Source organism: Yamadazyma tenuis, chromosome 1 (assembly GCF_029203305.1).
Source record: "Yamadazyma tenuis chromosome 1, complete sequence".
Taxonomy (NCBI): Eukaryota; Fungi; Ascomycota; class Pichiomycetes; order Serinales; family Debaryomycetaceae; genus Yamadazyma; species Yamadazyma tenuis.
The window spans coordinates 1,989,909-2,015,507 of record NC_089461.1 but is presented as its reverse complement, the minus strand read 5'-3'; the positions used below and the strand labels follow the sequence as shown (position 1 = coordinate 2,015,507).

The 25,599-nt window shown below is 44.4% G+C and overlaps 14 protein-coding genes and 1 non-coding gene across 15 annotated transcripts; 8 read left to right on the top strand and 7 right to left on the bottom strand. All coding sequences in view use genetic code 12, as the record gives it.

The window, feature by feature from the left end:
- Positions 1-6: 6 nt before the first annotated feature.
- On the top strand, positions 7-2,577 carry PHO87 (member of the phosphate permease; the record flags this gene model as incomplete). The annotated part of the gene is made up of 1 exon (XM_006688356.1): positions 7-2,577. The coding sequence occupies one exon, from the start codon at positions 7-9 to the stop codon at positions 2,575-2,577; it is 2,571 nt and encodes an 856-aa protein (XP_006688419.1).
- Positions 2,578-2,645: 68 nt separating this feature from the next.
- PSN45_000970 (uncharacterized protein) lies at positions 2,646-3,704 on the bottom strand (the record flags this gene model as incomplete). Its single annotated transcript, XM_006688354.1, has 1 exon — positions 2,646-3,704. One exon carries the CDS (start codon positions 3,702-3,704, stop codon positions 2,646-2,648), a length of 1,059 nt encoding a protein of 352 aa, XP_006688417.1.
- Positions 3,705-4,331: 627 nt separating this feature from the next.
- PSN45_000969 (uncharacterized protein) lies at positions 4,332-5,582 on the top strand (the record flags this gene model as incomplete). The annotated part of the gene is made up of 1 exon (XM_006688937.1): positions 4,332-5,582. The coding sequence occupies one exon, from the start codon at positions 4,332-4,334 to the stop codon at positions 5,580-5,582; it is 1,251 nt and encodes a 416-aa protein (XP_006689000.1).
- Positions 5,583-5,927: 345 nt separating this feature from the next.
- On the top strand, positions 5,928-6,575 carry VPS60 (Vacuolar protein-sorting-associated protein 60; the record flags this gene model as incomplete). Its single annotated transcript, XM_006688935.1, has 1 exon — positions 5,928-6,575. The coding sequence occupies one exon, from the start codon at positions 5,928-5,930 to the stop codon at positions 6,573-6,575; it is 648 nt and encodes a 215-aa protein (XP_006688998.1).
- A 44-nt stretch (positions 6,576-6,619) lies between these two features.
- Positions 6,620-7,360, bottom strand: COQ3 (Hexaprenyldihydroxybenzoate methyltransferase, mitochondrial; the record flags this gene model as incomplete). Its single annotated transcript, XM_006688353.2, has 1 exon — positions 6,620-7,360. The coding sequence occupies one exon, from the start codon at positions 7,358-7,360 to the stop codon at positions 6,620-6,622; it is 741 nt and encodes a 246-aa protein (XP_006688416.2).
- Positions 7,361-7,645: 285 nt separating this feature from the next.
- Positions 7,646-9,895, top strand: PSN45_000966 (uncharacterized protein; the record flags this gene model as incomplete). Its single annotated transcript, XM_066157562.1, has 1 exon — positions 7,646-9,895. The coding sequence occupies one exon, from the start codon at positions 7,646-7,648 to the stop codon at positions 9,893-9,895; it is 2,250 nt and encodes a 749-aa protein (XP_066013659.1).
- A 21-nt stretch (positions 9,896-9,916) lies between these two features.
- PSN45_000965 (uncharacterized protein) lies at positions 9,917-10,407 on the bottom strand (the record flags this gene model as incomplete). Its single annotated transcript, XM_006688351.2, has 2 exons — positions 9,917-10,325; positions 10,382-10,407. The coding sequence occupies 2 exons, from the start codon at positions 10,405-10,407 to the stop codon at positions 9,917-9,919; spliced, it is 435 nt and encodes a 144-aa protein (XP_006688414.1).
- Positions 10,408-11,571: 1,164 nt separating this feature from the next.
- PSN45_000964 (uncharacterized protein) lies at positions 11,572-12,204 on the top strand (the record flags this gene model as incomplete). Its single annotated transcript, XM_006688350.1, has 1 exon — positions 11,572-12,204. One exon carries the CDS (start codon positions 11,572-11,574, stop codon positions 12,202-12,204), a length of 633 nt encoding a protein of 210 aa, XP_006688413.1.
- A 38-nt stretch (positions 12,205-12,242) lies between these two features.
- DBP9 (ATP-dependent DNA/RNA helicase) lies at positions 12,243-13,925 on the bottom strand (the record flags this gene model as incomplete). The annotated part of the gene is made up of 1 exon (XM_006688349.2): positions 12,243-13,925. The coding sequence occupies one exon, from the start codon at positions 13,923-13,925 to the stop codon at positions 12,243-12,245; it is 1,683 nt and encodes a 560-aa protein (XP_006688412.1).
- Positions 13,926-14,182: 257 nt separating this feature from the next.
- PSN45_000962 lies at positions 14,183-14,255 on the top strand. Its single transcript has one exon. It is a non-coding gene; the product is annotated as a tRNA-Ala (tRNA).
- Positions 14,256-14,375: 120 nt separating this feature from the next.
- PSN45_000961 (formate/nitrite transporter) lies at positions 14,376-16,049 on the bottom strand (the record flags this gene model as incomplete). Its single annotated transcript, XM_006688347.1, has 1 exon — positions 14,376-16,049. One exon carries the CDS (start codon positions 16,047-16,049, stop codon positions 14,376-14,378), a length of 1,674 nt encoding a protein of 557 aa, XP_006688410.1.
- A 415-nt stretch (positions 16,050-16,464) lies between these two features.
- On the bottom strand, positions 16,465-17,544 carry RAD18 (E3 ubiquitin-protein ligase rad18; the record flags this gene model as incomplete). The annotated part of the gene is made up of 1 exon (XM_006688346.2): positions 16,465-17,544. One exon carries the CDS (start codon positions 17,542-17,544, stop codon positions 16,465-16,467), a length of 1,080 nt encoding a protein of 359 aa, XP_006688409.2.
- Positions 17,545-17,837: 293 nt separating this feature from the next.
- SED4 (vesicle formation at the endoplasmic reticulum) lies at positions 17,838-20,630 on the bottom strand (the record flags this gene model as incomplete). Its single annotated transcript, XM_066157561.1, has 1 exon — positions 17,838-20,630. The coding sequence occupies one exon, from the start codon at positions 20,628-20,630 to the stop codon at positions 17,838-17,840; it is 2,793 nt and encodes a 930-aa protein (XP_066013658.1).
- A 95-nt stretch (positions 20,631-20,725) lies between these two features.
- ATG15 (Putative lipase atg15) lies at positions 20,726-23,486 on the top strand (the record flags this gene model as incomplete). Its single annotated transcript, XM_006688933.2, has 2 exons — positions 20,726-21,576; positions 21,995-23,486. The coding sequence occupies 2 exons, from the start codon at positions 20,726-20,728 to the stop codon at positions 23,484-23,486; spliced, it is 2,343 nt and encodes a 780-aa protein (XP_006688996.2).
- A 1,058-nt stretch (positions 23,487-24,544) lies between these two features.
- SUR7 (Eisosomes component) lies at positions 24,545-25,357 on the top strand (the record flags this gene model as incomplete). The annotated part of the gene is made up of 1 exon (XM_006688932.1): positions 24,545-25,357. One exon carries the CDS (start codon positions 24,545-24,547, stop codon positions 25,355-25,357), a length of 813 nt encoding a protein of 270 aa, XP_006688995.1.
- Positions 25,358-25,599: the final 242 nt, after the last annotated feature.

Below are 25,599 nucleotides of genomic sequence, written 5' to 3'. Positions count from 1 at the left end.
AACTCCATGAAGTTTAACCAGTCTTTGAAATTCAATATCGTTCCTGAGTGGTCAGACCACTATTTGGCCTATGACCACTTGAAAAAAATCATCTATGGGTTGCAGAAGAAACAGCTCGACTTGGACATCGAGTTCAAACTCAACCCCACCACCGTATCGGACCTCTTGGACCAACTCGGCCTGGATCTTTCCAAAACCAGTTCTCGGACATCCACCACCAGTCTCACCCGCACTGAGATTCATGAGGACTCTACCAGTGAATTTAAACGGTTTAAAACGGGGGCATCGACAGCTGACGCCGAGAACACCGAACCCCACGACGACCGGTCTGCTAGCAACGACATCGCCAGTTGTTTACGGAAATTGGAGGCCGCTACCAAGAAAAAAACTTTCAACCCATTGTTGGAATTTGCCAAGCAGTTGTTGATGGAGTTGGAAAAAATCGACCAGTTCTACGCGCAGATTTACCAGGAGATCAATGGGGAGTACAACTACCTCATCAAGGATTTGCTCACGTTGAATGAGGCGCATATTTTCAATTATATCGAGTCAGAGGAGAAAGAAGGAGCCACAAAGCTCAGCAGAACCACCAGCCATTTCACCATTGCTGAGGACCAAGCTGAGGTGGACTCGTCGGACGACGATGCGGACTACGAGCACAACGAGTCGACAGCTTTGGTCAACCCCAAGAACTTTAATGTTCGGTTACAGAAACTTGTGACGTTGAAACAAAGTAACAAGTCGGTGTTCATCAAGATGAATGAGTTGAAGTCATTTATCGAGTTGAATAAAATCGGGTTTGCCAAGATCACCAAGAAATTTGATAAGAACTTGAACTACGACATCAAGGACGACTTTATCACCAACTTTCTCGTACAGAATTCGGTTATTTTCAATGACACCAGTTTGATCCGGCTTAACCAACGGATCGACCGTATTGTCAACTCGTTCACGTTCATCTCCCACCGCTTGGACCCTTCCAAGTCAATAGAGTCGATTCGGTTCGAGCTCAACTCCTACTTGCGCGACCATATCATCTGGGAGAGAAACACCGTATGGAAGGACTTGTTGAGTTTACAGACCAAGAGACAGGACTTCCACTTGAACTCCGACGACTTGTTGGACTTGAGCATGAAAAAGTACACGGTCCTTGGAGTGGGCTTTAGTCTCCCCCGGTTTTTGGTGAGTTGGCAGACGTTTAAGATTCTTTTGGCGGTGGTGGCTTTTGTGGTGTTTATGGCCGTCAAGACTTTCAATGACCCGGTTGAGGGAAGAGCTTTGGCGGTCTTGATCACCTGTGCGATTTTATGGGCCACTGAGGCCATTCCGTTATTTGCAACCGCCATGTTGGTGCCATTATTGGTGGTGACTTGCAAAATCTTGCGGAACGACGACAACAGTGTTATGGACGCCTCGGACGCGGCAAAGCTTATCTTGAGCGACATGTGGACGTCGGTGATCATGATTTTGGTGGGCGGGTTTGCGTTAGCAGCCGCGTTGTCCAAGTATAATATTGCCAAGATCCTCAGCTCGTGGATCTTGTCGTTGGTGGGGACCAAACCCAGAAACATCTTGTTGACGATCATGATGGTGTCATTGTTCTTGTCGATGTGGATCTCGAACGTGGCTACTCCCGTGTTGTGTTATTCATTGATCCAGCCGGTGTTGAAAACCCTCCCCACCGACTCTCCATTTGCCCAGGCGTTGATCTTGGGAATTGCGTTTGCTTCCAATATTGGGGGCATGGCCTCGCCTATCTCGTCTCCACAGAACGTGGTGGCCATTGAGTCGATGAGTCCCAATCCCGGTTGGGGAAACTGGTTCGCCATTGCGCTTCCAGTGTCGATCATCGCCGTTGTGGCCATTTGGCTCGAGTTGATTTTGACCTTTAAGGTCAGCACCTCCAATGTCAAGCCCTTCAAGCCCATCAAGGATAAATGGACTGTTAAGCAGATGGTGGTGCTTGCAATCACTTTGGCAACGATTTTGTTGTGGTGTGTGTTGACGAAGATCGAAGACACTTTTGGAGCCTCGGGGATTATTGCTGTGATCCCAATTGTATTGTTCTTTGGAAGTGGATTATTGAAAACTGCCGACTTGAACAACTTCCCCTGGTCGATTGTGATTTTGGCCATGGGTGGGTTGGCCTTGGGTAGTGGAATCTCGTCGTCGGGTTTATTGAGTACGATTGCTCAGGCTTTGCAGAAGAGAGTTGAGCACTACGATGTGTGGGTGATTATGATCATTTTCGGGATTTTGATTTTGGTCATTGCTACCTTTGTTTCACACACGGTGGCTGCCTTGATTATTGTACCATTGGTGAAGGAAGTGGGAGAAAAGCTTCCTGGGGACCATTCCAACTTGTTGGTTATGGGTATTGCTTTATTGGCATCGGCAGCCATGGGATTACCCACGTCGGGATTCCCCAACGTCACGGCTATTTCTATGACGGACGAGTTGGGCAAACGGTACTTGACGGTCAACACCTTTATTACAAGAGGAGTACCCGCCAGTTTTATTGCATATATCATTGTCATTACCATTGGTTATGGTATTATGAACGCTCTCAAGTTTTAGATTGTTTAAAATTCACGATAACACAACCGAACGTACTTAGTTACATTTATTATTACATACGGGTATCATTAATTGGGTCCGTATAGTCCCGTTTGGATGTCCTGGAAAACCCCATTCTGCTCCATTTGAAGAAGTAACGCCGCAATTGCTGGCTCCCACGTAGGTGACGTCAAGAAAAATTGCAAGTAGTCCGACAAGATGGCATGCTTCTTGGCGTACTGGAAGTAGTAGTTGGTGTCGATATTATTGAATGCCCCAGCCTCATATAACCCACCAACCAACTTGGGAAACATGGACAAAATCGTCAGGTTTTGCATCACCTCCATGGCTGTCGAACACAAGATCTGAGTGTTGTTCAAGCTTTGCAAGATTGATACAAGGCTTGTCGAAAACACTTGTGATTGCAATACCCCGTTTATAATATTGTTGAGAAACTGCTCGGCCGAACCATCATAATCTCCCCTAGCACTAAGCATATCATCCACCACTTCCCGAGTGTCAAAGCTCAACACCTGCTGTTTGTTGTTGGCGGTGGCAGCAGAAGAGTTGTATTTGGGGTTCAAGTTGGGGGTGTGTTGTATGGTATCAGCAATCATGTTCACCGTCAACGGCTTACCCGCACCCAAGTTGTTCAAAAGCTGCCCTACCCATGTGTGACTACGGAGTAACTCTCCGGTGATGTTGGCCAAAATCTGCCGGTTGGAAGAGTCGAGTAATAAGCATCCGGCCGTCGACTGGATGAGGCCACTGCTCATGACCTGGTCGAGAATCTGGCTGGTATTAATTGAAATGTTGATGTTCTGAAGGAACGGAAGCAGGTCCAAGGTGGTGTTACCATTCAACAACCCGGCCGTGACGTTGATCAACGAGTTGATTTCATCGTCGTTGCTGGCGATTTCGTAGAGGGTGTCCACTATGATTCCGGAGTTGTTGACGGATATCAACAATGCATCGAGGGTGGAGGTTGACACCTCGTCTCGGCCGAAAATCGTTTCGTCCGTGATGTACTGGAGGTCATTGACGAGTTGCTCGTACCGAAGGTTGCCTTGGGGGTCGAGGGTGTCTACCCATGAGCAGCAGACGGCTGTCAAAAGCGTTAAAAATGGTATAATTTGGTATAAAAACATGGATCAAATATCAGCGGGGTGATATTATCAGGTGCACAGATGAGACCGATGAGTAGCAAGTAGGTACAATGAATACGCAACAGGTAGGGGCAACAAGTTTGGAAATGAAGAAATGAAGAATCACAGAATGCTTTGTGTATCAGTTGTTGAACAAAAAAGTTTGGGTGGATTTTTATTATATAAATGTGGAGCAGGGTATCACTGACATTTGCGTCGTGTGGAGTTATGGTTTTCCTGTGAGTTTTTTAATTTCCTAATGAGGAATGTTTTGAGGGCATGCTCATTTGAACAGAAATCATATATTTGGGCATAAGTTATGCTGGAGTGCCGCAAAAATGCCAGGACTTCGTGGGCACATGAACATTAGTGTATAAGGCAGGAATACCAAGTCACAGCTTCCCAGAACTCTTAGAAGTTGGCATTTAACCTGTGCCCAACTAAAATTGAGGGACCTCGCAATTAACTTACCCAACTAGGTAAGTAATCAGTTAACCGAAAAAGGAAATTATAGCTGATGTTGGTGATTGCAAAATAACTGCAAGTGGTAAGAATAGGGCTTTAATTGGCATTGCCTCTTCATTTAAAAGATAAAAAGGATCCTCCACCTTCAAATTTCTCATCCCAATTATGCGTTTTGACTTCTTGTTGTGTTTGGGGTCTGTGTTCATCACAGCCCAGTCACTAGTGGTTCGTGATGCTCCACAAGACATCGTACCACTTTCCATAGAAGATGCCGTCCCAGGTAAGGACCTCTACCAATCATTTCAAGATGCGTTGACAGAAGAGCAACTCGACATCATTGAAGAGCTCCAAGACCTGCTTCAAGCTAGTCTTTTTGAGGATGACAATGTGTACGAATATGATAAAAGAGACCTTGAATCTACCATTGAAAGTGTCATCAACTTGGTCAACCTGTCAGGTGTGGTGTGGACTGCTTTGGACTATGCGGCAGACCATCCCTCTTTGATCAGCTACCTTGCCAATACCACTGCTTCATTAATTGACAAAGGTGCTGATGCCAATGTTTCGGGAATAGTTTCTGTAGTTGCGGGAGCAGCATCAAACTTGAATCTTACTGCTCTTAGCAGTTTGGTGCTGCAATCTGGCTTGATCCAATCGACTTTAGATGGGCTTTTGTTGGAAGAAAAGTACAGAAAGGACATTTCCAAGATCATCTACAATGTGGTTGAAAAAAACATTGACTTGATCACTTTGATTGCTAGAGAGTTGTTAGCACCTGCCAACAGTAATTCGAAGAGAGCTGAAAGCAGTTCCCTTCTTGACTTTGTTGGCAACATTGCTGGTTCGTTTTTGAACTCAAAGATTTTATACAATGGGTTGGGAGAGGTGTTGAACGCTTTGAACGACACGGGATTCGTAGTCTATACCGCTCAACGGTTTATTGACACTCCCGCATACGTCAATATGACAGGTGACTTGATCAGTGAAGTGCTTTCCAAGTCTGATATCAGTTTGAGCAGTCTCACGTCTTCCATCAATATCACTGCTTTGGTTAGTTCAGCATTATCAGATCCAGCTGCCATCACTGCCATCATCGGAAAGGTCTTGAAGGGTGATTACTCAGGACTCACCTCTGGGCTTTCATCTTTTGCCAAGCGTTATAAGCCCGCCATTACTGGCATTATTTCTGATTTGGAGGACTTGGGTCTCTTTAAAGACTTGAATAATGCCATTTTCCCCAGTACCACTGGAAGCAGCAACAACAAGGAAGTGGTAGCCACCGAAGTGGCAAACTCCACCTCCTCTACCTCCTCATCTATACCACTAGCAACGACGTCCGAGTCCGGAACTGGAGGTTTCGTTATGAATACCTTGCTTGTGGCCCAGGCATTTTTCGCAGTCGTTTTCTTCATGTAATGATATAATTATAATACCAATGAAAAGTTTCAATTACGGGAAATCACCAACCGATATCGTTGTCAGATTTCACCCTGTAGTGTAGTTTACTGTGATTTGTTACTTATGGTAAGAGACTCATATAGGGTTGGTTTTCAGTCCAAAGCCTCCGAACCCAACAACCAGGTGGCCATTATCCCTATTTTCCTACTGCTTACTGAACAATAACTGTCTGTGGGTCACAAGTTCTATGAAGAAAGCACTTATCCAGATCTTGTAGTAATCACAATATGATTTGAAACCGTAGAGCAAAAACTAGTAAAATATCAAAGGTGCGCGGGAGGAGCGATAAGTGAATCACTTAAGATGAACAGACTTTTTGGAAGCAAGAACACAGCACCCAAGCCGTCACTTAATGACGCCGTCAAAAACATCGACGACCGTGTAGGTAGCTTGGATGTCAAGTTGTCCAAACTCAACTCCGAATTGTCCACCTACCAACAGAAATTGTCTCGAATGAGAGACGGCCCCGGAAAGTCAGCATTGAAGCAAAAGGCGTTAAAGCTCTTGAGACAGAGAAAACAGATTGAAGCACAGAAAGACCAGTTGGAAAACCAGTCGTGGAACATGACTCAGGCCGCCATGACCACTGATAACTTGCAGAATACCATGATTACGGTGGATGCCATGAAACAAGCCAATAAACAGTTGAAGAAGACATATGGGAAGATAGATATCGATAAGATTGAGTCATTACAGGACGAAATGCTCGACTTGATAGACAAGAGCAACGAGTTACAGGAGTCGTTGTCGATGACAAACGATATTCCTGACGATATAAGTGAGTCTGAGTTAGATGCCGAGCTTGATGCTTTGGGAGAAGAAATGGATTTCGAAAGTGAAATGAATGAAGGGTTGTCGATGCCCAGTTATCTCAACGAAGAGCCAGCCTCGAGTGACAAGCTTCCTACCTTCATCGACGAGAGTGAAGAACCTGCAAAGGTTGCCAATTGATGCACCTGAAGGCTATTAATTATGTATGTACAAATCTACTTCTTCTATTTCTTTCTGATAGCCATGAAGTAATTTCCAACGTTCTCGTTGTTTGTAAACTTCCATCCGTAGCTGGGAATATAAATACTGCCCCGGGATGCCACCAACTCGTATTCACTGTTCAGAGCAATCCAATTCTTGATCTCCACATGGTTGATATATTTCGATAACGTGTGGGTGCCAACGGGAACGATCCCCAAAATATGTTCCCCCATCAAAATAGTGGTAAACCAGCTAACAAAGTCTCTGTTGATAGTTGATAAGAAAAGCCATCCATTAGGCTTTAATTTGGACATTGCTTCAGTCAACACTTTGGATGGATAGTCTACGTGCTCTAACAACTCAAATAATGTCACCACATCAAATTTTTCCTTCTTGGGAATTTCCTCTATCGACTGAAGCTTATACTGAAGTTTGTGTTTCAACATGGGATCTTTGGCCTTGTGTAGGTTCGCAGCCACTATAACCTCATCAGATAAGTCGATACCTTTGACCGACTCCACAAACAGCAATCTGGCCATAGACTCGCTCAAGATACCCCCACCACAGCCAATGTCTAACACTTTCATCTTCTTCAAGGCCAAAATCTCTTCTCTCCTGGCACATTGTTCTCGGACAATAGTGTCTCTCACACCTTCAGGTAATAAATCTATGTTGTAAGGAGGTATGTACACCTCATCGTCGGAATTGGTTATACCCTCATTGAGCTTCAAGTGGTCTCGGATAGTTTCCTGGATGAAGTCCATCCGAATCAAATTCAACTTATGTAGTATTCTCTGTGGGCCATTGACATCCCACCAGCTGGAAGCAAGGGCGTTGAAATGCTTCAATTCCTCGGCACTTGAGCCACTCGCACTGGGTGAAGAAGAGCTTCTATGTATACATGATGTGAAAAGACTTCTTACAGCTCTGTGCGAGGCTAAACAAACGAGTTGGCCGTTTCTTATGCTGATTGGTATCACGCTGCTCATAATGAGTTTTGGAACTTTTGCGCGAACATTTTGTTTTTGGAGATACTATCAAAAGCAGCCATGTCGTCAGATGAAGAAGAGTTTCTTATGAATACAAGAAAACGGCGCTCCAACGCTGGGGCCCGGTTGAAACAGTTACTTGATATGGAAAACGAAACCACTTCTCTTCAGGCGTCTCGTTTCGTGGACGAAGATGATGAAAACGTCAACTTGTTGTTCCAAGAAGATGAAGAAGATGGAGAATTCATGGAATCAGACGACCAAGATGATGGAGAGGAAGCCGGCGAGGAAGATGAGGAAGAAGCTGAAGGGGATGGGGGTGATAGCGCGTCCGGTCCCCAAGAATCGGAAAATGATGATAATAATGATGATAATAATGATGATGAAGACAGCTCCGATGCACCCCAAGTCGATTCGGACGATGTGCTTTCAGATTCCGATATGTCTGCTTCTGATACCGATGAGGACGAAGGAGAGCGGCGATTAGAGAAGGAAGAACGGCTGAAAAAGAGAAAGCAGAAGCAACAGTCTCGTCTAATTCCAAAGATCAAGAGATTCAAAGCGACTGACAACAAACCCAAGGCCGTTAAAGCCAAGAAACGAGTAAATTCTGAGGCCTTGATGTACAGCTCAAGAAGGGCATCTTCCAGAGCTTCTGTGGTGGAGAATAAAGAGGCCTTGGTGGAGAAGTTGAAGAAGGACGAAGAGAGAAGAGCAGCATCTACACCAATAGTGCGAGAGAAACAGCGGGAAATGACACAAGAAGAACGTCTTGCCGAGGCTGTAGAGACCGAAAAGGCCAACGTCTTGGCCCTTGAGTTGTTCCAACAGCAAGAAGTTGTGAAGAAAGAGAGGCAAAAACTGTTATTGCACCTGAGGAGATTGAAGTTGGTGAATGTGTTGAGCTTTACGAGCAAACAGGAATATATTTCACCGAATGACGAAATAGAGTTTGCTCGGAAGCTTTATAATTCCATTACTGGAAAGGTGAAGAAGAGAAGTATAAAAAGACTCACGCAGTTAATGGGATTTGATATTTCAAAGTATCCTGGCGCAATCGATACGAATTTGCCATATATAAAGGAGCAAGAGTCTCTCCAGACTCCTGCCAATGGGAAAGTACCGGTGAATGATGATGAGAAAAGAGAGAATGGAGCCGTTGAGGCAAATGGGGATGTGAAAGAGAATGGGGGTGATAAAGAGAACGGATATATGAAAAAGAACGGTCCTGTTGAAGAAAATGAAGATGTCAATGAAAACGGAGATGTCAATGAAAACGGAGATGTCAATGAAAATGGAAACGTCATCGAAACTAAATACATGGACGAAGAAGTCCCCGAGACCCTTGAAAAGAGCCTGTTAACCAAAGAACAGTGTCCGACTAATGAAAATAATGAGACTGAAAATGCAACCGAAGAACTCAATGCCGAAAGCCTTCCACATAAAACTGGCCCCAAAGAAGTTGGTATCGAATTCAACACCGAAACAGCACCCGGTTCGCCTGCTGCAATTCCAGTGGATGTTGAAGCACCTGAAAAGAAACAGAAGAAAGTCACCTTTGCTGACGGTGTCTTAGAGCCAGAAGAAGTGAGTCCAAACATTGACGCAGACTCAACTCAACCAATCGATGAACCTGAGGAAGCGGAAGAGTCAGAAGAAGAAGGAGAAGAGAAGGAAATCTTCGAAGGCCCTGTTCAAAGAGTTGCAAGAAACGATATCATTTTGCATGACTTTGAAGCCAGAGAGTTACCATTGGATGAAAATAAGGTCAAGCTGATTGTATTTGGGGAACAATCTCTACTTCCAGCACCCAGAAGATTCAAAGACTTGAAAACAATTTTGAAAATAGGAAATGCCAACAATCCATACGCCAAAGTCAGGGTAGAAAAGGATGAAATGTTCACTCCAGTCACAGACTTGACCCCAGAAAACCCGATGTTTGAGGATCTTAATAGATTACCCAAGCTTGGAATAAGACAAGAAATCATAGAGGAAGTGGTGGAGGAAGATACCAACGATGCTGCCATCACCTTAAATACCGAGGCTCCTCTTGGATTATACTTACCAAATGGAAACAAGAAACTTTGTCTCATCACCGGTACTGAAGTTAAGTATTTCGATCCTAGTTTGGGGGTACCGTACAGTGATGTTGAAACATTCAAGTTCTTGAAGCTGATGGAACAAGGTACAATCCCCTGGTATACGCTAGATGGGACGTACAACGATACCGGTTCCACTGAGATATATTTGGGGTCCAGAGATGGAAGTTCAAGGTCTGCTCGTGGCGTTCCCGAAGGATTTGACGGTTAGTTATATATATATCTATTGAATCTATGTAGTGTGTTGAACATCTTTTTCATGGGCCTTGATCAAGTCCCCTTGGAATTTCATGAGTTTTTGCTTCAACACCGGCAAAAACAAGGACTTGATTTCACTGTTACACGATTCGGATGAAACGTTGAACACATAATCATCTTCCTCTTGATCGTGTATGAACTCAGGCACAGTGATGGTACCCGAAAAGGACTCTTCATCTTTGGAACCGGTGATTCCAAATGTCAAGGTCATATCGTAAATACACAAAACTCTACCCTTTCTTTGTGTAACGTCACAGTCACCTTCCACAGAATTTACGCTTGAAAGCGTAAACTTGTAGGAGTCTTTCTCAACCTCAGTGTTGACAAATTCGCTTGTGAAGTATTCTTTCGACCATGGAAGACAGTTTTTGTCGACCCAGTGCCTGAAATGGTTAGTAATGTTGTATTAAAACGTTGAGTCAATTGTTACGTTACATACCAGTTGTTAGGGTTGTGGACTACCATCTTGAGGACTAGCAGATGTAAGTTTGAGTTGGTGAAAATTCTATGATCTTCTGCGCGAAAACACCCCAGGTTTCTATGGTGAGGCACTCAGTCACGCGTACAGAATAGGTGATTCAGCACACGACAAAGGGATGAGTTAGAATGATAATGGGTCGACTGGCCACTTAGTGAAGAGATAAGGATTTTGGTTTTTACAACGAGTTTTTAAAATATAACATACGAAGAAGCTTTCATTATTAGAGATTTGTGAGACTTCGTGCTCATCTGACCTGTTCTTAAACTTGACCCAAACACAGACGTAGAGTCAATGACAGTGAGACTTTGATTTGTTTCAAGCGGCTCGACTGTTGTCATTTTTCAATTAAACAGATGTCACTGTTGTCGTTTTTCAGTTAAACAGATGTTACTATTTGTTCTCAAGCGATCGAATAGGTGTCATCATAGCTCATCGTATTTATACTGCGTTTACTTCATCTACACGTGAGTGACGCAGATTCCTCCTGAAACTCGTTTTGAAGCTCATTTTCAAAACCAAGCACCTCTTCTGAACCATGGCTGCAAAAGCTAGATGCCGGGCTCCGAACAGATATACCGATCATTTCAAGAGTTGCCCCTAAAATTGATGAAAAAAGTGTTTACAATGTTTGAGGGTTGATGTCCCAGACCTTGAATAATCTACTCTTGACGGGCATGGAGTAAGTATATTTCCCAACTTCTGCAGAATTTGTTCTAAGTATTCGGAAAGAGCAAATGTCTGGTAAAATAAAGTCCCGTACAAGACGTGAGACGAAGAATATCTGTTGCTACTGATATCAACACACAATTTGAATTTGTGCACCCCAGTGAGTAGACGAACAGAGTGAAAATTAAAACATTTCTATAAATAGTTCTTGCACTGTCTCAGGTTCTCGTTTTGATTTGCAGCACCCTAAACATTTTTTTAATTACGACTTCAATGAACTTTGCTCAACATCGTCTCTATCACATGCATAAACCAATAGTGGGCTGACCACCTCCTTCGTTTCCTCTTTTAAAATGGTACTGTGGAATATCAATATATCTTGACATATACACGTGCAGGTATCGGTGTTGCTCACACGACCAAACCTTGATTGAAAAATCGCAAGGTGGTGCCGTATTTTGAACAGCACCCTCCTTTCCAGAATGTCCGAACCAATACCTTTAGAAGACTTGAAAGGGTTCAACAAACAACCGCTAGAAGACTTGCGACACGGGTTGGACGCCAAGCTTTATCCGACGCCCAAGTACGTCTTACGTCGATTGGTGATCAATTTACTAGTGGAAACTGTGTTGTCTGTGGCCGTGTATAATATTTATGATGATTTATCCACCTACTACCAATTGTTGGGACCCGCCCTTCTTGGTGGCTCCACCGCCATGTTGGCCCAGTCCATTACCCAGTTTGTGCGGAGGAAACTTAGTTACAACAAGATCTGCAAGTTCTTGGTCTGGGGTATAATCAACGGCTCATTTACGGTTTTATGGTACAACATGTTATTGGAACGTGTAGACGATTTGATTTACCAAATTGTCGTTGATCAGATGGTAGGGCAGCCATTCTTCCAATTGATATTCAATGTCTTGAGTGCCTTGTGGGATCATGGAGAAATCACTGCCAATACCAGGACAATATACCTCAAGTCATTGAAAGTTTCATACTGCTTCTGGCCGTTCTTTTCCATTCTTGTATTTGCATTCATCCCCCCCTCGTTGATGTTCCCATCGACATGTTTGGCCAACTTACTATGGAACTTGGTGCTCTCAAAGTTGGGATAGTGTTCATTATTCCTAAATATTAATGCATTTATATAATTTTACTTCATCTTCAACGACTTCAATGGGTCATTCTTGCGCTTATTCTTTCTACCCTTCTTATGGATCTTTTTGTGGAATGGAACAAACCCGATTTTCTGGGGATCACTTCTGGCACTTTCAGGTAATAAATATTCAGGTACTCGCTTCAACTGGGTTTGCACTCTCGATGGGTGCAACTCTTTATCGTGTCTCAAAGATACCAAATCCTGGGGGTTTTCTTCAAAAAATCTCTTTAACTTGTCGGAATTGATCAACTCCTGCTTTAATTCCTTGACTCTTGCCTCTCTTATAGCGGTTTGAGTCACGGCTCTAAACGCATCTTCGGAACGGTACCTGAACCCTTCCACTTGTTTGATATCAAATTGATAGGGTTTGAGTTCGAACCCACTTTTGGTCTGTTGCTTGACTATTCTGGCCAAGATCTTCTCGTCCCGCTTGGCAGTTTTCAAACTAGCAACCTTGTGTTTGCCAAACTCCTTGTCGGGAATCACAAATGATAATGCCATACCAGACTTTCCGGCTCTTGCAGTTCTTCCTACTCGGTGAACATACGCTCTGGACGTTGTAGGTAAGTCAAAGTTCAACACACATGCAACGTTACGGAAGTCAACTCCTCTTGAAACACCGTACTCTTTGTCTTTTTTCACCTTATCTTTTTTGTTGGAAGTAGAGTCTTCTACTTCTTTCTCGTTAGTGTCGTTAGTGTCGTCCGTGGCAATCAACAAGTTGTAGATGTTCTTGTTGAACTCATCCACAATGTGCAATCTGGAGTTGACAGGTAACTCACTGTTCAATATACAGCAACGGATACCGAATTGCTCCAAGAACAACTTCAACCTGTACCCTCTATCAATGCTATTGACAAACACGAGGGTTTTTCCCTTGATCAAGTTCAATTTGAAGATCACGTACGACAACAAGAACTTATCGAACTCGGTGGTTCTACAGTAGTATTGTACCAATTTGTTGGAACTAATGTTTTCATCGTTCAATTTCAAGATTGCTGGTTTGGAACAGAATTTTGCTTTGAGTTCGTTCAAATCGTCATTAACGGTGGCGGACATTAAAAACACCTGAAGGTTCTTCTTGATAGGAAGATATTCCTCCAACTTGATTACATCGTCTTTGTAACCGTAGGATAAGATCAAGTCGACCTCATCGATGGTCAAGTTCTTGACACTGGCAAGACTAATGGAAGGAGATGCCTTGTCCAAAACCTGGATCAATTTTGAAGGGGTGGAAATGATGATTTCGGGTTTGTTGACCAACATCGAGTTTATTACTTGGTCACTCAAGTTACTTGACAAGTTTATGACGTTGATTTTATTAGCACAGTAGACGAGAAGCTTAATGATAAATTGGTGAACTTGATTTGCCAACTCTCTGGTGGGCACAAGAATCACACTTTGGATCTCTTTGATGTCTTTGCCCGTTAATATGTTCTGTATAATTGGGATACAGTAAGCAGCGGTTTTTCCTGACCCGGTAGATGCTTTGGCAATGATATCTCTCTTTTCATCCAATGCGAGAGGAATGGCATTGGATTGTACCAAGGTTGGGGTTCTAAAGCCCAAATGCTCAATAGCCTGGTTCAATCGAGAATCAAGCTTGAATGCCTTCCAACTTACACTGTCGTCTAAGTATGCAGCTGCAACTGCAGTGGTTGATTCTCCACTACTCATGATTGGGGTTCAGAAAAAATTGATGCGATGGGCTTTTTGTGCGTGCATCGCGAGATTCAAGGTTGCGAACTATGAGGAATTGGGGGTTAAAAACTGAATGAGTTTTATATTAAGCAAAACAGGTAGCGGAGTCGAAAGCAGTAGCAAGTACCCTATCTAAGCTCTTAACATCAAACCAACCCCCAGAGACTAAGATTCCAGACAGCTGGAACCATTTTCATTTTGTAAAATATGGGTCAAAATTTTGTTTGAATACTGGGCGTGTGGCGTAGTTGGTAGCGCGTTTGCCTTGCAAGCAAAAGGTCACTGGTTCGATTCCTGTCTCGTCCATTTGTTTTTCCGTATCTTCAAGGCTGCAAAATTTCCAGAATCTTTTTTTATAGTGCCATCTGGAACAAGCTTCTTTTTTCATCGTTCATATGGTCAAAGTCGTGATACATTACTATTACTCTATAAAGACGCCAAACGAGACAAATCAGTGATGTCCTCGCTGGAATGGTTCGGTGATACATTTGAGTCTGTACGCTTGGGGATTGAGCCTGAACCACTGATTCCCATAGACCCAGGCTCAGTCGAAGCCCTCCTCACCCTGGTGGCAGGTGCAAGAACAGGAGTGTAAGATGGCGAGGGAGTACCGCTAGCAACTCCAGCAACAAAGTCACTGTTAACCATGGCACTAGGAGGAATCCCAGCATTGTACATTCTGTTTCTGTAGGCACTGCTATTGGACCGGTAAGAACGCTGAGAACTGATGGAATATTGTCGGAGTGTTGGCTTCGTGCGTCTCAGAGACACTGACTTGGTGTGCAGACGCTGGTGCTCAAGGTCTGTATGCGGAGGCCTTGAAAGTATTCGTTTTATTCTAGTTCCCACAAATTCAGCAGACCGTTCACTTTCAACATCTCCATCATCTGTCATGGGTTCTGGGGCATCTTCGTACTTTCCTGAGGCAATCGTACGTTCCCTTTCTAGTGGTTCACCCATACCATACACTGGAAACACATTTTTGGGGGATCTGAAAGAATGACTCCTTGAACGTAAGGAAGTGTGTCTGGAGTGAAGTGAAGCACCTGTGGCCACACGAGACAAGCTTCTAGCATGGCTAGAGTCACTCACAATACTGGTATCATCATACAAACCTTGAGGAGGACTGAATTGCTCGACACTAGTGGAGCCCGAAATATCGGTTGAATGAGTCTTGGGCTTTTCATCGATAATAGCAGAGCTAACACGCCGTCTTTCACGAACAACACGAGAATCTGAGTTGATTTCAGGTTGCTCATCCCGTAATTCGTATTGGGGTAAGTTCAATAACCTCTGATCTTGTTCAACACTGTAGATATGAGAGTACCATGGTATCACGATTCCAAAGAACGTACCCCCTATCATATTTCCAAGGGCCCCTGGTAAAAACACTTTCCAAGCAATCTCCCCAACACTATGAGACAGGCCATTTACCAATCCCATGGTCAAAACAAACATATCTGCTACAGAGTGGGTGAACCCTAAACCAACAAATGAGAAAATGGGCAAGAATATTAAAATGAACTTGACATGCAAAGGCTTGGCCATGATCTGAAGATAAACAGCCAAGGCCACGTAGAAGTTTCCTGCCATTGCCTTAATTAATGTTTGGTGAAACATGAAGGATGCCTTGTAGTCAAGGAGTTCTCTGGAACCGGATATAACCTCTTCGGTAGCAAATATAGTTGAAAAATAACAGATGACGTAACACACAAAGATGTTGGCGGCCAAGTTCAACCACCAACTCACCAACCATGATATTATAAGATCAACCACTGAAACAGCACCTCTCATTACTCCCACACTATAAAACAAAATGTTCAGATTGAAGAGCTCGGCCCCCATTATCACCACGTAGAAGAGCCCGAGAGGGTAGCATGCCGCTATCATGAGGTCAGCATACAATGGAATCTCTGAAGAAGTCAGGGATACTTTTGAGTAGATGATAACATGGAACATCCCTCCAACCGAAAAGAGCATTCCACCAATGAGAGAGTTAACCACCAAAGTATCAAATCGAAGACGGGCCTTCTTCATGGCTGTGGCCACAAGCGCTAGTGCCGCCTCATGGGTGGTTATGTACATGGAGTTGTCAGCCATGTTGATGCTAGGTTATGTGGCTATCTTGATAGATATATGAGGAATAAATAGGATGCAGTTGGGATGAAGGAACAAATAGAAAAAAAATCACACTCTGCGGTACTATGGAAGAGCTTATAAAGATCAAGTAGTTGAATAACAGATCTTCTTGCTATGGGAAAGTTAAGTAATAATAGCTCAATCCGTCAAGAAATCGAAAAACCTTTTCCTAAAGCGTAGAAAAAATGCGACTGACGGCTGCGAAAATGACTCGGCAATATACCTGGATTCGATGCAAAAGATTTAATTTTGAACTAATTCAAGCAGCTAAGGAGGAATAATGTCAACAGTTACACTGCTCAAATGGTTCCCTTTGCTTGAGAATAGCATGTTCCCACTGGATTCGAATTGGTCGTCTTCTTTAGCACATGTGTGATTATCCGGCTTGAGCCATTTTCTTACCGGACGTTTCCACCTCCGAGTCCTCCTTAACCACATCATTAGAATCAAGAGGGGTATACCCTTCTAGCCCCTGAGATGGCTTGGGATGAGTATTTGAATCTTCAGATTCTAGAGTGGTTCTTGTTTTAAGGTTTAGGTTTCTTTGCGTATTGGCCCTCGCACGGCGAGTCAATTCCTTAAAGTCTTGGTGGTACGCCTGCTGCCATTCGGTTACCAGGAACTGCTTATCAGTTATACTTCTTGTACTCATCCGGCCACCAAAAATACTTCCGTTCCCAGCGTTGGTGAATGCCACGTGAGATGACTCCCATCGACTAAGTCTTTGACGAAGAACTCTAACATCCACAGGGTGGCTACTATCAAGGTTTGCGTTGAAAAGAATATAGTACTGGTTGTACCTGAGCTCGAGCTGGTGACGTGAGCCGGTGGTAGGAATCCCTATGGCATGGAGTTTCTCTTTGAGTTTGGGTACCGACAAAGAATTAAAGTCTAGTTTGGCCAACCGGATCTCCTTCACGACGTGTTTTTCAGCACTGTTGAAGTAGAAGTCCAGGTGGTTGATCTTGAGAGCGTTTTCAGCGCTGTTTGATTCATTATTTTTAGCCCGAGGTTTGAAAAAAGCCAGAATCCCCTTTTTACCACCACCTGGCTTTTCCTTAGGTAGCACGTCACTGTGTCCATTAAGACAATTGTCGATGTGGGTATTCTGGAGAAACTCAGGTTCCATTTTCTTGTTGCAAATGGGACATTCAGCTTCATCGGCAGATAGCTTTGTCCGTTTCATCGGTTCGTCTTCTTCGGAAATGATAATCACATCGTCAGAATCCGGGAGAGAAGATGTTTCTGGTGATGGTAGTTTCCGCTTCGGCACCAGGCGGATTTCTGTGCGGTCGCTGGTGGAAGAAACAGAATCATTGCTAGGTGGTTGTAAAAAGTCGAGTAAAAACGGCCTTAAACTCTTGAAACAGTTCACAATCTCTTCGAGAACAACCACGCGTCTTAGATTACTTTCTAACTGGTTGGAAAGACACAAAGGACACGTATTTTTGATCATCAAGTGTTGTCGTATGCAACTGGAGCAGAAGGTGTGATTGCAAGAAGTGAGCACCGGAGCCAGGAGGAATTCTTTACAAATGTAGCATCGTTGGAGACTTTCAAGCTGCGAGAGCATCGGTAACTTAGTTGGCTTCCACTCAGACGGGTCTGTAACATCTGCAAGGTTTTTTGCAAATGGATCAAACATTATGAATATATGACTAAAAGAATTTGATCGCGTTTCTGGTGTCGCATTTTTGCAGATGAGTTCGATAAGGTATAGCATTTGAGACAAATACAAACTATATAAGATTATGTGGTTTTGGTTTTAGGTTTTTTCACCTTTCTGGTGACCGTTCTCTTCTTCTTCTTCTTCTTAGGCTTCTTTGTGGTTGGCTTGGGGGTAGTCAGAGATTCCTTAGAGATACCTGTAGATGCTGGAGTTTCTTTGGTTACCTTGGTTTCTGGGGTACTCTCTGAGACTTCTGATTTAGTTTCAGATACCCCATTAACCTCTTCTGTCTCACTTGTCTCCGTCTCAGATTCAATAGCATCGCTTTCTGACTCAGATAATTCTTCAGTTTCCGACACTTCTTCGGTTGCCGACACTTCTTCGGTTTCGCTGGTTTCTTCAGTTTCAACAATCTCGGATTCATCCACTTCTTCAACCACAGGGGTAGAGTCAACTTCCGTAGTTTTCACCTCATTTGCCTCTCCAGATCCAGGGACCTCTTCGTTTTCAGTTGCTTCTTCAGTAGTGTCTTCGATTTCAGTGTCAGCTTCCTCAGCAGTAAAGTAGCCTTCGGTTTCAGATTCAGTCTCTGCTTCAGATTCAGTCTCTGTCTCAATTTCAACTACTTCTTCCACCTCAGAAGAGTCAGCTTCCTCGGCGGTAACGTAGCCTTCGGTTTCAGATTCAGTCTCTGCTTCAGATTCAGTCTCTGTCTCAATTTCAACTACTTCTTCCACCTCAGAAGAGTCAGCTTCCTCGGCGGTAACGTAGCCTTCGGTTTCAGATTCAGTCTCTGCTTCAGATTCAGTCTCTGTCTCAATTTCAACTACTTCTTCCACCTCAGAAGAATCAGCTTCCTCGGCGTTAACGTAGCCTTCGGTTTCAGATTCAGTCTCTGCTTCAGATTCAGTCTCTGTCTCAATTTCAACTACTTCTTCCACCTCAGAAGAATCAGCTTCCTCTGCTGTAACATAGTCTTCAGTCACTGACTCGCTCAAAACTTCTTCGACCTCTGCTTCTTCTTCGGCTTCTGGAACTGTTTCCACAGTGTCCACTTCTGGTTCTTCAACAGCCTCAGCTTCTGGCTCTTCTTCAGTCACTTCTTCTTCAGTCACTTCTTCGACTTCGCTCAAATCCGAAGGTTCTGAACCACTAGCTGGCTCTTCAACATCTGCTTGATAACCAGCGTCTATGTCCTCAGGATTGGATGAGCTGGTAAGTGTGTCTTCAACAACCAGGGAAGTGAGATCCTCATCGTCTGAAACTTCACGATCCACAAAACCTGCATTGTCTGGAATCGTCGTATTTTGAGTATACTCTACTTTGGGCTCGATATTAAAGTGGGGCTCAAGAGTTGTAGCAATTGTGGTTTCGACAACAGATTCAGTGAATTCAGTGTCTTCCGTAACTTGCGAAACGTCTTCACTACGAGAAATTTCAACAACAATATCGTTTGCAGTATCAACGGGTTCTCCCATTGGGGTTTCCGCGGCTATCAACGAAGATACACTCAGGTCTTCCCATTCATTGATCGTAAAATACTTTTTGGTATTGTCGTCACCGTCCAATTTCTCGTTCTTGATCTTTTCTTTGACAAGTTCGTAGGCATGTATGCTCAAGCCGCTCAAATATTCAAATTGAGAGATAGTAAACTCCTTGGAAACGAGGAAGGCCTCTTCAAGTTTACCATTTTCAATGGATATCTGCAAGAAAATAGCCAAAAGTCCAAACAATAATGTGTAGAAGACGTAGTTGATCAAGGTTCCGATGACCGATTTGCCATGGGCAAACTTCTTGGGAATCTTAAATACACGAACGGCATTCGATGCAGAAACAGCCGCCAACTTGGAGCCATTAGGAGAGAAGCACACGCTGGTGATTGCAAAAGTGTGTAATTTGGGAAATGTCTTCAAAACCTTCAAATCGGAGAGACGAAGCAAGGTCATCGAGAAGTCATTAGCTGCCACTGCCACCAAGTTTTGTTCAAGAGACACGTCGACAGCCACCAACCCCTTCAGTTTCTTCGAGAAGTTGTTGATTTTAATGATGGATTTAGATTTAATGGAGTACTTCAACAAAGCCACTCCACCTTTTCTCACATTGGCGGAGATGAGAAGTTCATCTTCACCAATATACCTGACCTTCGTTAAAATATAAGCACCCAATGTCTTTTTCACGGCGGCGTGTTTGTTGGAAGATTCGACGACAGAAACCGAGTTGGAGCTCACCGACACCAATTCTATTGACGTAGAGGTGACGAATGCCAAACTCTGGCCATTGTCGAACGCACACAAATGGAAGTCTCTGATCTCCACACCCAGCTCGAACCGGTACAAGCACTCCAACGCCTCAGGGTCGAACAAGTACACCACGGACGGTTCCTTGGAGGTCATCAATAACCCCATGGAATTATCTGGTGACAAGTTGATGATCTTGGGATACACGCCGATATCCTCGTTGGTAACTTCCTGGTCCAACTGGGCCGCGTCGATGAACTTCAAATGCTCGTCGTCGGTGAAGACGTACTTTCTCAAATTGTTGTTGGCATTCATCGACTTGATCAACTCGTTGGACTGATTACACCCAACAAACACCGAATACGACTTTTCTTCGGTAAAGGTGTTTTCGATCTTGTTGATCTCGATACATGTCGGCGAGTCCTCATTAGTGGGCAACGTGATTTCTCTGAACCGTTGCAAGCGTCTATTTTTGTCCTTGATCTTGAAAGAACACTTGATGGCGGTTATCTTATTGGGGATCCCGTTATTGCCCTCACCGCCCCCACCAGCAACCACAAGGGTCTTATTATTGACAAACTTGGCCCCATAGACCGGGTACCCGACATCAATCGTCACACTGTCCTTGAGTGACATGATTGATCAGATGTTTGTTTTGACGTGTTAACGATAGCTGGAAACCAGTTTGAGGCTGATTCGCGACGAGCAAAAAACAAGTTTTTTATCTGCTAATGAACGGACAGATCTTATCTATACTGTCACACGTCGTGCACGGGTACGTGGGGAACCGGGCGATCACATTCCCGTTACAGTACCTTGGGTGGAACGTCGATGCCTTAAATACCACAAATCTCTCAAACCACCCGGGATACGGCAAGTTTGGTGGTAGTGCTGAGGACCCGCAGTTGATAGTCAAAGTGCTTGAAGGACTTGAGGAAATCGGTAATTCGGTCGACCACTACAATATGGTGCTCACTGGATATATGCCGAATGAGCTGATACTTGGAGCCATCAAAGACTCGATTTTCAAGAGGTTTAACCTGAATAACCACAAACCTATTTTGGTGATGGATCCCATCTTGGGTGACAACGGGAAAATATACGTGGATGAGCGTGTGATTCCCATATACAAGCAGATGTTTTGCAGCGGGTATGTGGACTTGATAACGCCCAACCAGTTCGAGTTTGAGGTTCTTAGTGGTGTGTCAATTAAGGATATCACCTCTTTAAAGCAGGCGATCATGGCATTTTCTCATGCTTATGAGGTGAAGAATGTCGTTTTGTCGTCTATCAATATTGGAGATGACATGTACAGCGTGGGGTATACGCGAGGCGCACATGAGCTATTCCTTGTGTCTATCCACGAGATTCCGTGTAAATTTTTTGGCTGTGGTGACCTTTTCACGGGACTTGTGGCGCATAACTTCTATAAAGCAGGCGGAAAACTCACGGCGCAGGTGTTGAATGACAGTGTACATAAGTTGACTAAGGTGTTACAGAACACGCTTGATCTTGAGAGGCAGGTGAGAGGGACTGAGGATATAAAGGTGGTGAATGATATAAAGATTGTACCACTGGCGAAGTATTTATTAGAGGAGTTTGGAGATGGAGAGGTTGTATACATAGAAATGGAGGAGGCATAGAGACAAACACTAGATAGAATACATTAGCATATGAACGTCATTTTGCACCTGAGTCGTGGCCCGCCACTATCGCGTTATCATAAATGACCCAACCCCAAAAATTAACTCGATCGCATCCACAATGATAGAACGAAAGCATGACACCCATCCCCCACGAGAACGTTGGTGGTGGGCAGCCATCGTTAGTGGTGTTTGTGCTCTCATGTTGATACTCATGTTATTGGTAGGTCGGACCCGCATTCCCGCCCTCGGTGATCTCCCATCTCCAGCCATTCACCCAAGTCCTTCCAACGACCAGTTCCAACTAAAACACATATTTCACCACGGTGCTGGGTCCCAGCACTACCAGATACACAGGCGCTTGGATATAACCCCCGAGTTCCTCGCCGCCACCGGCTTGGATGACGTACAAATGTCCTCGGACAAATCAGACATCCACACGTCTGACTTGGAACAAGTATACGCCCAAAATGACTGGCCCGAGGCGTTCCAGAATCGCAATCCCTGGACCATGCGCTTTCCCATCAAGTCGGGCCCACCCGTCAAGGTGCAGCGTTTGGCCGAGCGCCATACCCCCAACTTTATCGACTCGTATCTTGAATACGCCATCAACATCAAGGGGAATCCACGGCTCCTAAACATGATCAACTTGGAGTGGGAACAACCCAAAGAGATCTCATTCCCCGACGTCAGCGACAAGGACACGTTGGTGTCGCTCGCACTCATCTCATCCAATGCTTACGTTCGGTTCCCCAAGAGTGAAGAAGAGAAGCGCAAGCTGGATTGGACGGACTTGGGCGAAGAGTGGCAGCCGGATCAGAACAACAGCGACCTTGAGTTTGGCTGGGACGGTGAAGGGTTACGCGGACATGTGTTTGTCAATGAAGAAAACCACACGGTGGTGATTGGGTTTAAGGGCACAAGTGGAGCGGGAATCCCTGGTGCTGGCGAAGACGAAACCACCGCGAGTGATAAGCTCAACGATAACTTGTTGTTCCTGTGTTGTTGTGCCCGATTGAGCTATCTCTGGACCACTGTATGTGATTGCTACGAAAAAGCGTACACTTGCAACCAGGACTGCTTAGAGAAAGAGTTAGTACGTAAGGACAGATTCTACCAAGCGGTGCTAGATGTCTACCGAAACGTGACAGCGATGTACAACCCCGACGTGTATGACATCTGGTTGACGGGCCACTCGTTAGGCGGTGCATTAGCCCTGCTTTTGGGTCGTACGTACGGGCTTCCGGTGGTGGCATTCGAGGCACCAGGTGAAATGCTTGCCAGTCAAAGACTACATTTGCCGCAACCACCGGGATTTCCCCGGTATTTGGAGCACATCTACCACATCGGCAATACGGCAGATCCGATTTTCATGGGTCTGTGTAACGGAGCCTCGTCTTCGTGCAACGCTGCTGGATATGCCATGGAAACTGCATGTCATACCGGTAAACTCTGTGTCTACGACGTGGTTACTGATAAGGGCTGGAATGTCAATGTGTTGAACCACCGGATTCATACGGTCATCGACGATATCATCTTGAAGTATAATGATACTCCCGAATGCGTGGTACAACCTCCATGTCGGGACTGCTTCAACTGGAGGTTTGTGTCGCACGACGATGACGAGGACGACGAGCCCAAACTTCCCAACCCACTCTTGCCACATCGGTCTAAGTCCAGGACTTCTACATTTACATCTGCATCTACTTCTGTGAACATGGGGTTCGAGACTTCAGTTTCTTCGCAGCCACCACAAAGTTCCACCAGTCAGCCACCAAAAAAGCAAAAGTGTCTCAAGCGGGCGTGGTATGGGTGGTGCCTGGAGTGGGGCGACGATGATGAGGAGTAGCTGTTTCGAGCCATCCAAATGCCTTCTATGATTGAAGAATTTATGTTACAAATATATAGAGACTACTGTGGAACCAGTATATAAACTACTGTGGAGCTAGTGGTGTATGCACGCCCCCACAAGAACAAACAATTTCAAGTCAGCCGTCTGCAACCTAAACGAGCAATATGACAACAAACATTTGTTATGATGCCCGCAAAAAGGCCAAAGCTGCCCCCATTCAGGAGAAGTAGGCGCACCTGCATATGCTGCATCCTTCTCATTTGTTTCCGTTTTAGGCCTGAGACAGCAACAGTGCGAGTTCCATTTTTACCATGGAGTGACTACAGTCTTGGGAAAAATTGCAGGTTGAGGTTATTTTGACACTCTCGGTAATGAAGAGGAAATAAATATCGTACAAAATGTAAACCTTGTTACAGGGCCAAGTCAACCGTGGTTTGAATCTTCAAGGCTATCCTCAGATCTATTTACTGTAGTTTTACCGAATGTTTAGACACTAAGAGAATGACTTGTGTGCTTCATACTTTTAGTATAATCCTTTTAGAGGATGCAAATGTTTCTCGCTAAATGTAACAAATGGGTGTAGATCCCAGCACTATTGCCTATTAAACTTAGGATTTCGTCAGTGGCTTCACCGACACAATTGGTTCCAAGGTTAAAATGAAATGGCTCTAACCTGCAATTTGGTACAATTACCACCTGTTGACACTAATTAGCCGCGGGTGGGGCTAGAAGAAGGCTAGAGTAACTGGTGCTGGCAGTACCACCACCCAACTTTCATAGGAGCTTAGGATCAACCACGGCTTCCTATAAGACCATGTACTACAGCCCCACGGTGTGTTTAACATTAAAAGCTATTAAAATCATTCTTCGGTTAGATATTTTGACTAATTTCAAAATAGGCAATTTCAGTTTGTGGCCTCAGCAAGTTCTCTTTGTTTAATTTTTTTCCTAAAATTCATTTTCTCCCTTCTCACGCATTTCCAAGTTATAAAAATAATACTCATTCCCCCTATCATTTTTTTCTGGTATTTCAGCTCTGTTTGTAACAAGTCATTATGAAAGTCATCAATACCTTCTTAAACATATTCTTGTTGGCCGGTACCTGTGTGTTATTGGTGTTAACCGTGGCCGGTGGTTCGTCTGACTCGTTCCCATTGAATAAGTTCTACTGGTTAAGGGCCGATACCAGCAAAATCTCCGGTGCTCCTTCCGAGTCTGCTTGGACCTTCTGGGGGGTTTGTGAGTACGGCAACTTCTCCAGCTGTACGTTGGGTCCTGCCTACCCACTTTCACCCGTGGATAATTTCCATACCTCATCCCATGTTCCAAAAGACTTTGTTGACAATAGAGATACATACTACTATTTGACCAGATTTTCGTTTGCCTTCACATTGACCGGCTTGTCTTTTGCCGGGATTGCGTTGATTATCGACATTCTCGGGTTCTGTTTTGAGATTATTGATAAGGTTGTGTTAGCGTTCATTGTGTTGGCCATTATTTTTGTTGCCGGGACCGCTGCCATGCAAACAGCGGCTACGGTATTGGCCAAGAATGCTTTCCTGGACAGTAATTTGTCTGCCAGTGTGGGAGTTAAGGCAGTTGCCATCATCTGGGCGGCCGTGGCGTGTCTTTTGTTGGTGTTTTTCAACACCTGTTTTGCCAACATTGCCAACTCTTATAAAAAGCACATCAACAGAGTGCAAGAGTCGCAGGGTGAGGCCACCTACCCTGAGCAGGACAACGATGCCTCATCGTTCACCAGAGCCACCCCTGCTACGGAAGAGCCAAAGACCGAAGAAGACAATGGAGGAATTCGGTTTTTCAAGATTAAGAGAAACCACAAGGTTTCGGATGATGAGAGCGTTTAGCTTGTTTTCTTTGTATTATATACCACCTAATTGAAAAGACTGGAAATGGCGTAGGATTGAGTAGGACAGATGCAGACCGGCAGGACTTGAAGGGCTGGTGAAGACTTGATGGATCAGCCGGACTGGTTGAACTCGTGAGGGACAGGCTGAACTTGTGAGTGCCAGGCTGGAGTAAAAGAAGCAGTTGCAAAATTCATGAGTGAGAAAGAAACCTGGTGAAAAACACCTAGTGAAAAGAAAGA